The 13,724-nt window shown below is 42.5% G+C and overlaps 1 protein-coding gene and 1 long non-coding RNA gene across 6 annotated transcripts in view; one reads left to right on the plus strand and one right to left on the minus strand.

Annotated features, from left to right (window-relative positions):
* LOC140715384 (uncharacterized) overlaps window positions 1–9,032 on the minus strand; it is a 51,567-nt gene extending 42,535 nt beyond the window's left edge. Inside the window, exons 1-2 of the long non-coding RNA XR_012096113.1 lie at window positions 8,443–9,032; window positions 4,614–4,789 (exon numbers count right to left, since the gene is read on the minus strand). This is a non-coding gene — a long non-coding RNA (uncharacterized lncRNA). The remainder of the gene's footprint in view (window positions 1–4,613; window positions 4,790–8,442) is intronic.
* Window positions 9,033–9,214: 182 nt separating this feature from the next.
* ide (insulin-degrading enzyme) overlaps window positions 9,215–13,724 on the plus strand; it is a 115,485-nt gene continuing 110,975 nt past the window's right edge. For 2 of the 5 annotated variants that reach the window (XM_073027480.1, XM_073027483.1), the window contains exon 1: window positions 9,486–9,560. In XM_073027480.1, the coding sequence (XP_072883581.1) occupies window positions 9,514–9,560 (47 nt within the window). In that variant the 5' untranslated portion in view covers window positions 9,486–9,513. Of the gene's footprint in view, window positions 9,396–9,483; window positions 9,561–13,724 lie in introns of those variants that run through there. The other 3 variants (XM_073027484.1, XM_073027481.1, XM_073027482.1) reach the window with 3 other exon arrangements.

The following is a 13,724-nucleotide window of genomic DNA, read 5'->3' on the forward strand; positions in this document are numbered from 1 at the left end:
CAGTTAGTGGAGAGGCAGACCTCAGACAAAGTTACGAATCAAAAGGCTGAAGATGGTGTAACAAAATCGAAAAGGGTGAATGCAGGAATGAAGGTGTTGTATCTGAATATACACAATATACAGAATAAGGTAGATGAACTTGCAGCACAGTTGCGGATTGGCAGGTATGCTGTTGTAAACATCATGGAATCATGGCTGAAAGATTATAACTGGGAGCTTAATGTCCAAGGATACACATTATATCAAAAGGATAGGCAGGAAGGCAGAGGGGGCGGCATTGCTTGGTTGGTAAAAAATTAAATCAAATCATTAGAAAGAGGTGACATAGAGTTGGAAGGTGTTGAATCATTGTGGATAGAGCTAAGGAAATGCAAGGGTAAAAAGACCCTGATGGGAGTTGTGTACAGACCCCCAAACAGTACAAATTACAAACTGGAGATAGAAAATCATCCCAAAAGCGCAATGTTACAATTGTCATGGGGGACTTCAAAATACAGGTAGATTGGGAAAACCATGTTGGTGCTGGAAGGGGATTTCAGGATTACAGGAGGGGGAATTCTAGAGTGCCTACAAGATGGCTTTTTAGAGCAGCTCGTGGCTAAGCCCACTAGAGGATCAGCTATTCTGGATTGAACCAGAGTTGATTAGAGAGTTTAAGCTAAAAGAACCCTTAGGGGAAAGAGATCATAGCATGATCGAATTCACCCTGAAATCTGAAAAGGTGAAGCTAAAGTCAGATGTATCAATGTCACAGTGGAGTAAAGGGAATTACAGAGGCATGAAAGAGGAGTTGGCCAGAACTGACTGGAAAAGAACACTGGCATGGATGACCACAGAGCAGCAATGGCTGGAATCTCTGGAAACAATTTAGAAGGTACAGGATATATACAGTACATCCCAAAGAGGAAGAAGTATTCGAAAGGCAAGATGATATAACTATGGCTAACATGAGAAGGTAAAGTGAACATAAAAGCCAAAGAGGAATAGAGGAAAGATTAGTGGGAAGTTAAGGATTAGGAAGCTTTTAAAAACCAACAGAAGGCAACAAAAAAAGTCATTAAGATGGAATATGAAAGTAGGCAAGTCAATAATATTAAAGAAGATGTCAAAAGTTTCTTCAGATACATGAAGTGTAAAAGAGAGGCAAGAGTGGATATTGGACCGCTGGAAAACGATGCTGGAGAGGTGGTAATGGGGGACAACGAAATATTGGTTGAACCGACTAAGTATTTTGCATCAGTCTTCCCTGTGGAAGACACTAGCAGTATGCTGGAAGTTCAGGGGCTGTGAAGTATATGAAGTTTCCATAACTAGAGAGAAGGTTCTTGGGAAACTGAAAGATCTGAAGGTAGATAAGTATACACCCCAGAGTTCTGAAAGAGGTAACTGAAGAGATCATGGAGGCATTTGTAATGATCTTTCAAGAATAACCTGATTCTGCAATAGTTCTGGAAGAGTGGAAAATTGCAAATGTCACTCCACTATTCAAGAAGGGAGAGAGGCAGAAGAAAGGAAACTATAGGTCAGTTAGTCTGACCTCAGTGGTTGGGAAGATTTTGGAGTTGATTATTAAGGATGAGCTAACTTCTCAGCTAACTTGGAGGCATATCATAAAATATTGTGTTGGCGTGTGGCCTAGTGGATAAGGCATCAGTCTAGTGACCTGAAGGTCACTGGTTCGAGCCTCAGCTGAGGCAGCGTGTTGTGAGCAAGACACTTAACCATACATTGCTTTGAGATGACACTGGTGCCAAGCTGCTTGGGTCCTAGTGCCCTTCCCTTGGACAACATAGGTGGCGTGGAGAGGGGAAGGCTTGCAGCTTGGGCAACTGCTGGTTTCCCATACAACCCTGCCCAGGCCTGCACCCTGGAAACCTTCCAAGGTGCAAATTCATGGTCTCACGAGACTAACAAATGCCTAAAAGATCATAAAATAGGCAGTAGTCAGCATGGATTCCTCAAGGGAAAATTTTGTCTGACAAATCTGTTGCAATTCTTTGAAGAAATAACAGGCAGGATAGACAGAGGAGAATCGGTTGATATTGAATACTTGAATTTTCAGAAAGCCTTTGACAAGGTGTCACACATGAGGCTGCTTAACAAGCAAAGAACCCGTGGTATTACAGGAAAGATTCTAGCATGGATAAAGCAGTGGCTGATTGGCAGGAGGCAGAGAGTGGGAGTAAAGGGAACTTTTTCTGGTTGGTTGATGGTAACTAACGGTATTCCACAGGGGTCTGTGTTGGGACTGATCTTTTTTATGTTATATGTCGATGAATTGGATGATGGAATTGATAGCTTTGTTGCTAAGTTTGCAGATGATATGAAGATAGGTGAAGGGGCAGGTAGTTTTGAGGAAGTAGAGAGGCTACAGAAGGATTTAGACAGATTAAGACAATGGACAAAGAAATAGCAGATGGATTACAGTGTCAATAAGTGTATGGTTATGCACTTTGGTAGATGAAATGAAAGGGTTGACTGTTTTCTGAATGGAGAGAAAATACAAAAATCTGAGATGCAAAAGGACTTTGGAGTCCTTGTGAAGGATTCCTTAAAAGTTAATTTGCTATTGATTGTGTGGTGATGGAGGCAAATGCAATGTTATCATTCATTTCAAGAGGACTAGAAATTAAAAGGATGTAACATTGAAACTTTATAAAGCACTGGTGAGGCCACACTTGGACTATTGTGAGGAGGTTTGGGTACGTTATATTAGAAAGGATATGCTGAAACTGGAGAGCAATCAAAGGAGGTTCACGGAAATGATTCTAGGATTGAATCATATGAAGAGCATTTGATGGCTCTTGGCCTGTATTCACTAGAATTCAGAAGAATGAGTGTGTGACCTCACTGAAATCTATCAAATGGTGAAAGGCCTTGATAGAATGGATGTGGAGAGGATATCTTCTATGGTGGGAGAGTCTAAGACCAGAGGACATAGCCTCAGAATAGAGGGGCATCCTTTTAGAATGGAGATGAGGAGAAATTTCTTTAGCCAGAGAGTGGTGAATCTGTGGAATTATTTGCCATAGGCAGCTATGTCGGCCAAGTCTTTATGTATATTTAAGGCAGAGGTTGATAAATTCTTGATTGGTCAGGGCATGAATGGATATGGGGAGAAGGCAGGAGATTGGGGCTGAGAGGAAAATTGAATCAGCCATTTTTAAATTGCGGAGCAGATACAATGGACTAAATGGCTTAATTCTACTCCTGTATCTTATGGTCTTTTGTCACCATAGACTTTAGCAAATTTCTACAGATGTACTATGTAGAGCATTGTGACTGGTTTCATCACTGTTTGGTATAGAGGCGCCAATGCACAGGATTGTAGAATGCTGCAGGGGGTTACCTGTCCAGTCAGCTCCATCATGGGCACTAGCCTCCCTAGCATCGAGGATATATTCAAAAGGCAATACCTCAAGAAGGCGGCATCCATCAGTAATGACCCTCAGAATCCAGGGCATGCCCTCTTTTCATTACTGCCATCAGGAAGGAGGTACAGGATCCTGAAGACACACTCAATGCTTTAGGAATGCTTCTTCCTCCTCCATGAACACTACCTCATTATTTTTGCACTTATAAAAATATTTCTTATTGTAACTTACAGTGATACTTTACATATTGGACTGTACTTCTGCCGCAAAACAACAAATTTCAACAGTTCAATACTTCCATTTAATATTAGGCTACGTCCACACTAGACTGAATAAATCTGTAGCCGAAGCTTTTTCTCTTTGTTTTGACTCTCTGCTCACACTGAAACGGCGTTTTCCTTCCCCTGAAAATGGAGCTTTTCTAAAATGCCCTCCTTTGTGAGTGCCAACAACTGTCCGTTGTTTGGCAATTTCGTTTTAAGTTTTTCTAGACTGTAATTGCACAAACATACGCCAAACCTTTCACTGCAAGATTCGACACCAAACATGTCGCTTGTTTTCTGTAGATGTGTCCTGCGCGTACCCAGTAGGAGGAGATCCACCCAAATACCCGTTTTAATGTGGACGGAGGTATTTTCAAAAACAGCTGGTGTGGACACCTATTGTTTTTACGCGAAACCAGCGTTTTCAAAATTATCCAGTCTAGTGTGGACGTAGCCAACCTGAAATTCTTGATCTTCACAACATCCATGAAAACAGAAGAGTGCTCCAAAGAATGAGTCACAGTAAATGTTAGAATCTCAAGGACCCCCTACTCCCTCCTCCTACACACAAGCAGCAGTGAAGCAACAGCCACCCCCTCCCCCACTTACTTCAGCAAAAAAAAAATTAGCACCAGCACCCTCCATCCACCAAGCAATCAATAGCAAAGTCCCAAAGAAAGACCATGCAGTACAACAAAAACTAATCGTTCACCCAACATTTTGACATACCACAGGCTCTTTCTCTCTCACAAGGGGCAGAAAGGTGTCACCCTTTCACAGCAAAAGGGGAGACATAAAGAAAACAACTTGCTGATTTACAGTGTTAAAGTCTGCTGTGTCGCTTTTTTCCAAGTTCTCTGACTCAAGAATCAACGAGTCCCTCATCCACCAATGAGAGAAAGAGAGAGAGCGTGTGATTTGCCGAGTACAGAGCCCCGACAGCTGATCTGCTGTTCCCAATATTCTGTTTTCTCACGTGAGGCTTCGGCTGGTGGCACTGGCATAGAATCGGCTCATACCCTGGGCCGCAAAATCTCGGAACCTCAAAGGCGCGTCTTCTCGGTTGCAGCCTTGGGATATCAAAAAACGGCCACAAAGCACAGAATTTTGAGTGTAGCTTTGGGCCAGGGTCTTTGACAGAACTCCATCCACCTTGAAAAGGGAAAAGAGAGATATTAAAGGTAGAAATTAAGCTGTATCCGCAGAAGAGCTTGAAGAAGTTGCTGTTGAGAGCCATTGTAGCTCCGGCCACAGATATGTCAATGATATTATTGTCCCAACATGTCAATGATAATAAACTGGATTCTGATTCTTTTCTTGAGTCCTTATTGGCCTTACTTTGAGATGACAACCTAGGTTCTGCTTGCGAGCCAGAGAAATCGACATCCCTGAATCTATCTTTTTAAGCCTTGTAAAACCTTTAAATCTTTCAATGAAACCAACTCCTACTGTTCAGAACATTTTTAAAATTCATTTTCTGGGATCTGGGCCCAACTGGTTAAGTCAACATGTATTGCCTATTCCAATTTTCTCTCGAATAGTAGCAGTTACCTGTCTTTTTGAACTGCTGGAGTCTCTCTGGTGATGTTACTCTGACGATGCTTTTGGTAAGGAGTCCAGGATTTAGATCCAGTGATGCTGAAAGATTGGCCACATATTTACAACTATGTAATTTAAAGAAGAATCTTCAGGTGGTGGTGATCCCTTCTACCTTGTGCTTTTTCTTTCTTGGCAGAGATCTTAGGTGTAGGAAATAGTGTCATGGTAACTTGGACAAATAAAACAATACAGTTTCTTCATGCCACACACACTAAAGCTGCTGTGCACCAGCAATGGCAGGATTGAATGTTTAGGATTGAAAGGGCATCATTCAAGTGAACTTCAAGTTGTTGGAGCTGTATTTATCCAAACAAAGGGAGAATATTCCAGAGTTGTGATTCATAGATGTTGGAAAGCCTTTGGGGCGTTGGGAGGAAAGCTGCTTATTGCAGGATATACAACCTATGATCTAATTTAATGGTTACAATATTTATTTAGAACATAGAACATAGAACAGTACAGCACAGGAACAGGCCCTTCAGCCCACTATGTTGTGCCATACCAACTAAAATGTAAATTAAAATCCCACAGAAACTAACCCCTACTACCTACACAATGTCCATATCCCTCCATCTTCCTCATATTCATATGCCTATCTAAACGCCTCTTAAAAGCCTCTGATGTATTTGCCTCCACCATTATACCAGGCAGCGCATTAAAGATATCCACCACACTCTAAGTAGAAAACTTAACCCTCACATCCCCTTTAAACCTACCCGCTCTTACCTTCAATCCTTCAACACATGCCCTTTAGTATTAGACATTTCTACGCTGAGAAAAAGATACTCCCTGTCTACTCTATATATGCCTCTCATTATCTTATAAACCTCTTTCAGATCTCCCCTCAGCCTCCGCCGCTCCAAAGAAAACAACCCAAGTTTGTCCAGCCTCTCATGATAGCACATGCCCTCTAATACACGTAGCCACCCTGGTAAACCTCTTCTGTGCCCTCCCCAGAGACTCAACATCCTCTCTATAGTGGGGCGATTAGAACTGTATGCAATACTCAAGAGTTTTATAAAGTTGCAACATAACCTCTTGATTTTTGAACTCAAGGCCTTGACCAATAAAAGCAAGCATTTCATAAGCCTTCTTAACCACCCTATCGACCTGTGTAGCCACTTTCATGGAGCTATGAACTTGGACCCCAAGATCTCTCTGCTCAGCAACACTGTTAAGGGTCTGTCCTACCAAGGTGCAACATTTCACATTTATCTGGTTAAATCCCATCTGTCATTTCTCTGCTTGTATCTACAACTGATTGACATCACACTGCATTCTTTGCCAGTCTTCTACACTATCCACAACTCCACCAATCTTGGTACCATCTGCAAATTACTAACCCACCCATCTACATTTTCATTCAGGTCATTTATATACATCTCAAACAGCAGAGGTTCCAGCACAGGTCCCTACAGAATACCACGGGTTTCCAAATACGAGTGTATCCTGCTCCTAAGAATTATCTCCAGCAATTTCCCTACAACTTTATTTGGTTCGTTCAATTATACTTCTGGCCAGTGGTGGCCTACAGGATGTTGATGATGAGAAACTGGGCAATAGTAATGCTATTGAATGTCAGGGTTCAGTGGCCAGACATTGTTTTGGTGGAAATGATCCTTGCATGGAGATGGTAAGACATTGTCTTGTTAGATATGGTCCTTGCAAGATGCTTTCTGACACAGTGTTTTTCCCACTTATTGGCCCATGTCTGAATGTTATCTAGCTCTTCCTGCATGCAAGCATAGTCTGATTTATTTGTGAGGGAGATGTGAATGAAATTGAATTTTGTGCAGCCATCAGTAAACATCCCACTTCTGACCAAATGAAAGGAAGAAAAGTCATTGAAAAAGTAGTTGAAGATGGTCAGGCTTAAAATACTGTCCTGAGGAACCCCTGCAATGAAGATCTGGGGCTGAATAATTGACTTCCAATGACAGCTAAGTTCCTTTACATGAGATACAGCTCCAACCATTGCCATATTTTTCCCTTGTTGCCGAATAACTGCACTTTTACCAGAGTTCCTTGTTTCTACACTCAGTCAAATGCTACCTTCATGTAGAAGTGAGTCATCCTAATCCCATTACTCAATTCTGCCTTTTGGTCCATGTTTTACAAGTAAGTAACAATATTTTTAGAAGAATAGATCTAAAATTGCACATTATTTATTTATTATTATTATTATTACTACTACTAATAATATTTTTTGTATTTGCAGTTTGTCTTCCTTTCTACATTGAGTGTTTGTCAGTCTTGTTTGTGTGTAGTTTTTCATTGATTCTGTTGTGTTTCTTAGTTCTTCTGTCAATGTCTGCCAGAAAATAAATCTTAGGGTCGTATATGGTGACATATAGATAGATACTTTATTGATCCCAAAGTAAATTATAGTGTCACAGTATCATGACAAATGCAAGATAGAAATATTAGAAGAGAAGTAGAAAGAATACAAAATAAATTACCACAGTTTAACAGGAGGGGATCATCACTTCCCTGGCTATAGGTTGACTCATTATAGAGCCTAATGGATGAGGGTAAGAATGACCTCATATAGCGTTCTTTGGAGCAGTGCAGTTGTCTTAGTCTATTACTAAAAGTGTTCCTCTGTTCAGCCAAGATGGCACACAGAGGGTGAGAAACATTGTATTTTCTGTAGTGTCCTTTGTTTTACCACAGCCTCCAATGTGTCCAGTGTATATGCACTTTGATAATAAATGTGCTTTGAACTTTGAAGTAATTTTGCAGACTCCCTGCTGCAACACTGCCTGTGCTTCTATCTACCTTTGTATCATGTACAAATTTGGACATAATCCAGATCATTAACATAGAACGTGAAAAGTAATGTCAATGTCAACCTTCGTGGAACACCACTGGTCACTGGCCTACCCCTCTACACCCCAACCACCTTGACTTTATAATTTGCTGTCATTCACCTTATGTAGAGACATTCCTATGCCTAGCATCACTTTATGGACATACAATCAATCTATGTGTATCAGCCATCAACATAGCTGGAAGAACAGGCATACTAACTCCAGCATCCTGGAGGAAGCTAACATTAACTCCATAGCTACAATTGTGACTCAACACCAATTGGAATGGGTCAGCCACATCATCTGAATGCCTGATTCCGACCTCCCTCAACAACTTCTGTTTGGCCAACTCAAGGAGAGCAGAAAAAGCAGTTCAAGGACCATATCAAGACCTACCTGAGGAAGTGTCACATCAATCTGAATGGATGGGAGAAATTATCACAGGATAAGAGATGCTGGAGAAGGACTGTCTATGAGGGGACTCCATAGCTGAAGAATACCTCCACTGTGCTGCTGAGACTAAGTGGCTTCAATGTCAGGAGAGATTGGGGTAGGCCAAAACTGCAATAGGACTTGAGGATTATGGATCGGCCTCTTCAGTCATCTCAAGACCCACAAGTGACCAGATCAACCACCTGGAGAAGAATCATACTTGAATATGAGTGGTTGCTGCTGCTGCTGCTGATGATGATGATAAGCTATCTTATATATTTACTGTATATTTATTGTGTTTTTATTATTGTTTTTTATTCTTTTTATTGTTTTTTGTGCTGCATCTGATCTGGAGTAACAACAATCTTGAAGGATGAGGTAGGGTGTTTACACCATCATGGAACAGAGACTCTTGTAGTTGTTGGTAATTCTCCTCCCTAGATTTTACCCCTGCTTCATTCTTCAATCTATGTCTCGTTTCCAACGTCCCAGGTCCTGTCCTTAACTGTTAAGCCGCTTTCATTTGCCCAAGGCAATGGTTTGAAAAGAAGTAGTGCAAAGTTTTGCTTTCCCTGCGGTCCAAGCGGGGTGGTGGGGAAGGAACCTGTCGTGGCGATGCTGACCGTGAACTCCCTGGGAGCGGTACAGAGATGACATCAGCACGTGCGGTGTGGCATTAGACTGTGATGTCACAGACAAGGTGATAAGTCGCCCCTGGGCCGGCTCTACTCCAACGCGGCCCGGTCCTGTCCGCACTCGAACCGCGAGGCCAGCGCGCCCCGGGCTGCTGTCTGGGCCGCGCGCGCTGTGCTCGCTCACTGGCTGGCGGTGGGGCGCCGCAGACGGAAGGAGGGCCGCTCCGCTCCGTTCAGCTCAGCAGGACGCGCGGGGGAAGGACGTTCGCCGGCGGGGTTGAAGTGAGTAGAATTTGCGGCGACGATATCTTTCCCCTCGCCGGGTTCCGGTGATCCACTCGCTCGGTCGGGGTGGGGGGGGGGGGGGTGGCGCGGCGTTGAAATAGCAGTGGCGGCGGTCATGCGGCTGCTGCGGCGCCTCTTGCAGCTCTCCTGCCGGCCTCGACGGTAAGTGCGGGCTGCAGGCCCCTTTTGGCTTGTGTGAGAAGTGTGGCGGAGGGTGAAGGAGGAGAATGGCCGCCCGAGCTTGGCTCTCCCGTAATCCAATACCTCGACGGCCGGTACAGAGTGAAAGGTGTTTCGAGGCCGCAGTCCACCATGTAGGGACGAACCGAGGGGTGAAGGTCATCCATTGGGTCGCGTATGTTGGACGGCAGCGCCGTGCGGCCGGTAACCGTGAACCCAGGCATCGTCATTAATGCGTTACCAGCCTCTGGGGGCCTATCCCGGGGAAGTGCCTGGTCGGTCACCGGGTCACATTAGGGTTAGCTGCAGATGGAATAAAGGTCTTCCGAGGGCAACATGAGCTGGACTTGAATGGTAGTGATTGTTCTGTCTGGAGAGGGGTACTTCAGAAGTCTGAACTAAGTGTGCAAATCTTTCCGAGGAAGTGATTCCTCGTTGTTAAATTACCTTTGTTTTCTTGCATTTCTGATAAATTTTATAGTGTTAGAGTGCACAAAAACGGGCCGGACTCTCGCAGTGTAACTGAGCTGCGTGAAAAGGAACAGTAGTTCACTACCACTAAGTCTACTCGCAAATGCTCTTACTTCTGCAGTCAGTAGCGACAGGATCAAATGACACGTGGCCAACAGAGGTGAAACATGCAGTTTGCAGAAAAGGAATTTAAAGGCTTATTGCACCTGTCAGTCCTTAGCAAGGCTAATTAATCATAGCGTACTGAAGGCGCGCCATGGTCGTCGCTTAACGTGTTTATCCGTAATTCCATTATAAGACCGTCTCTGCATTAACTGTTTCATGTGACAAAGGCTTGTATACTTTATCACTATTGCTTTGAAAAGTTTCTATTAATCAGACTTAAGTCCAAATGGGAGAATAGCCTTACAGACATGAGAAACTCTGCAGATGCTGGAAATCCAAAGCAACACACACAAAATGCTGGAGGAACTCAGCAGGCCAGGCAGCATCGATGGAAAAGAGTAAACAGTCGACATTTCGGGTCGAGACCCTTCATCAGGACTGGAAAGAAAGAGAAGTCAGAGTAAGAAGGGGGAGGGGAGGAAGGAGTACAAGGTAGTAGGTGAAACGTGAAACTGGGAGAAGGGGAGGGGGTTATGTCTACAACTACATATCAAATAAATAAGGACACAGAGAAGAAATGTATATTCACTTTGCAGGGAGAGCAACAAATTAATGTGCATGTGTAAGTTATCAGTCAGTAATTAGTGCTGAGGCGTCATTGCACCAAAAGAAATAGATCCATATATTACACTTCCTCCCGTTAGATTAATGCAGTGGTTCCCAACGTGGGGCATATGCCCCACAGGGGGGTAATTTGATTTTTAAGGGGGCAATTCGAGAATGAGTTATTAACAGTGAATTTTTTCTAGTAAGTCTGTGGGTATGAGTGTGTGTGTGAGTTAAAACATGTGTATATACAGTATGCATTTATAAAAATACTTGTGTGTATGTACATGTGTAATTGCGTATGTACTGTATATATAGTGTATCACCATCATTACAACCATCAAATGGCTTTCATAATTAAATTAATGAATTGACTGATGTAGGAAGGAACGAATGAACAAGTCCAAACGTGTAAGAAACTCGTACGAGGTCGCGCCAATGCTGCTTTTTGCAGTAGCTTTCGGTTCTTGGTGGTGTGAAGGTGTGTACATTGCATCATCTCTTTTAAACGGTGTATCTGTCTTTATGCTGTAGAAACGAATCGGCATTGTTTTATTTATTTATTATTATTATTTTAATATCACTTAATGTTTTTTTTTACAATTTCTTAGTAATTTCTTCCTCAGAACTTTAACAGTCCTTTGGTTCTTTTATTTTTCTCTTTCATGAATGCCATGTTCTTTGGAAGCTTGTTTAAACCAAGTTAATGGTCTTTTAGGCTTCCTCCAGGTGAATAGGAGTTCACTTTTTGAATAATAAGAATTATATATCACCACAGGGGGCATCAGGATTTTAGAGGTGATTAGGTGGGGCATGGCCAAAAAAAGGTTGGGAACCACTGGATTAATGTAACATAAAATTGTATATGTAACAAAACAATTTCCCTTAAATAGACTGTTCAAATAAACATACTTTCACAATAACAGTCCGTAACTAGCAACTCTGTACTAAAGGTTCAGTCTTTTGGGTGGCGCTTGGTTTCTTTCAGGATGGCACCTCTGGACCTGTGGAGTGGCGTCAGGTTTGGCAGGTGTCTTGTCAAAGACAGCTTTCTCTGTTGCAGGTCTCATGTTGCTGTTGGTGACATGATCATCACTGAGAGGTAAGTCCGGTGGCTGTAATGTGTCCTTCTTGTCGGATGCACTTGACTCAGGTGTGTTCTTTGGCTGAGCGTCCAGTAGCTGGTCCACATGATGCCTCCATGTACGATCTCCAACATCCACTGTGTTTATCAGTGGTCCAGTTCTTGTAGCTATCCTACCAGGTGTCCTCTTGTTTTCTCGGTAATCACGTGCTAGGACTTCCTGTCCAACCTCGAAGCTCCTTGCTGATTTACTTGGCAATTGGCTGAACTGCTTATTCTGCACTTCCTTTTGTAGATCTGGTTTCAGGAGGTCTATGTGAGATCTCAAATTCCTGCTCGTGAACAGCATTGCAAGTGTTTGGTTTCTTGCCGCAGGAACAGTTCCAATACACAAAAAGGAAGTTGTCCACCTTGTGCTGTAGGGAAATTTCCATCTTGTCCACAGCTTTAATGGACTTCTTGAATGTCTGGATTAACCTTTCACTTAACCCATTCATTGCTGGATGGTGAGGAGCTGACTTGAAATGTTTGATGCCATTTTTCTTCATGAAAAATGAAGTTATTCTGAACTCTTCTGATGTGTATAGTGGTCTGTTTTCACTTACAATTTGTTCTGATAAGCAATTTCTGGAGAAGTTAGTCCTCTGAGCAGGAACAGTCTTTTCTGATGTGATTGCCTTCATTGGTATGACCTCAGGCCACTTTGAATGAGCATCCACAGCAATCAGAACCATGAAGTTCATGAATGGCCCAGCAAAGTCAATATGCATTCTTTGCCATGGTGAAGATGGCTGCTCTCATGGATGTAATGGTGCCTGTGGGGATGTATTTTGAACTTTTTGGCATCCCAAAGAGCTTTTGGTCAAGTCTTCATTCTGTCTATCTATTATCAGCTACCACGTGTAGTCAGGTCCTTGGAGAGTAGACCTTAGTAAGGATTCTGTCATTTAAATTTGCTCTAGTTTTTTGAATCTTTGTTGACTTAGTTAAACACTACTCTGTCTTTGACTATCATTTCTTTTGTTTAGTCACTCGTCTTCCATCCTGTGATTGAACTAATTTTTTGTTCTTTCCTTGCTTCATTTTATTTCCTTACATCTGTACTTGTTTGAAACATTACATTTGTAGTACATTGCACAGGGCAAAAGTTCATTGATCGTGAATACAAAGCATTTTCTTACTGAATTGTGTTGAAAATTAGATTCAGATAGTTTATTCTCATTGGTGCAATGAACTTCATTGCAATTTTCCCCCACTCTGAGGCCAAAAAGAGCCTCGTAGGGGGATCAGGAGTGGAGAGGGTCAGGGATTTTAACTTCCATGATGTTGTCGTTTCAGAGATTTGTCATGGCACCATTACATAAGTGCCATTACAAAGAAGGCACTGCAATGTCTCTACTTTCTTAAAAGTTTGCCCAGATTCAACAAGTCTTCTAAAACTTTGACAAACTTCTGTAGATGCACATTGGGGATCATCCTGACTGGTTGCATCATGGTTTGGAATGGAAACACCAATATTCCAATACCTGTGAATGTAAAACCCTACAAAAAGTAGTGAATGCAGTGCAGTTCATCACAAGTAAAGCCCTTCCCACAATTAAACACATCTATGGGGAATGCTGCCATAAGAAAGCAACGTCCTTCATCAAGAATCTCCCCCATCCAAGCTATGCTTTCTTCTTGCCACTGCTGTAGGGAAGGAGGTACTGGAATCTTAGGTCCCATACTTTCAAGTTCAGGGACAAATATTACCCTTCAGTCATCAGGTTCCTGAACCATAGTGGATAACTTCACTCATCTCAGAACTGAACTATTCCACAATCTATGGACTCACTTTCAAGGACTCTACCACTCGTGTTCTCAATATTATTTATTTACTT

Source organism: Hemitrygon akajei, chromosome 23 (genome assembly GCF_048418815.1).
Source record: "Hemitrygon akajei chromosome 23, sHemAka1.3, whole genome shotgun sequence".
NCBI classification, from domain to species: Eukaryota; Metazoa; Chordata; class Chondrichthyes; order Myliobatiformes; family Dasyatidae; genus Hemitrygon; species Hemitrygon akajei.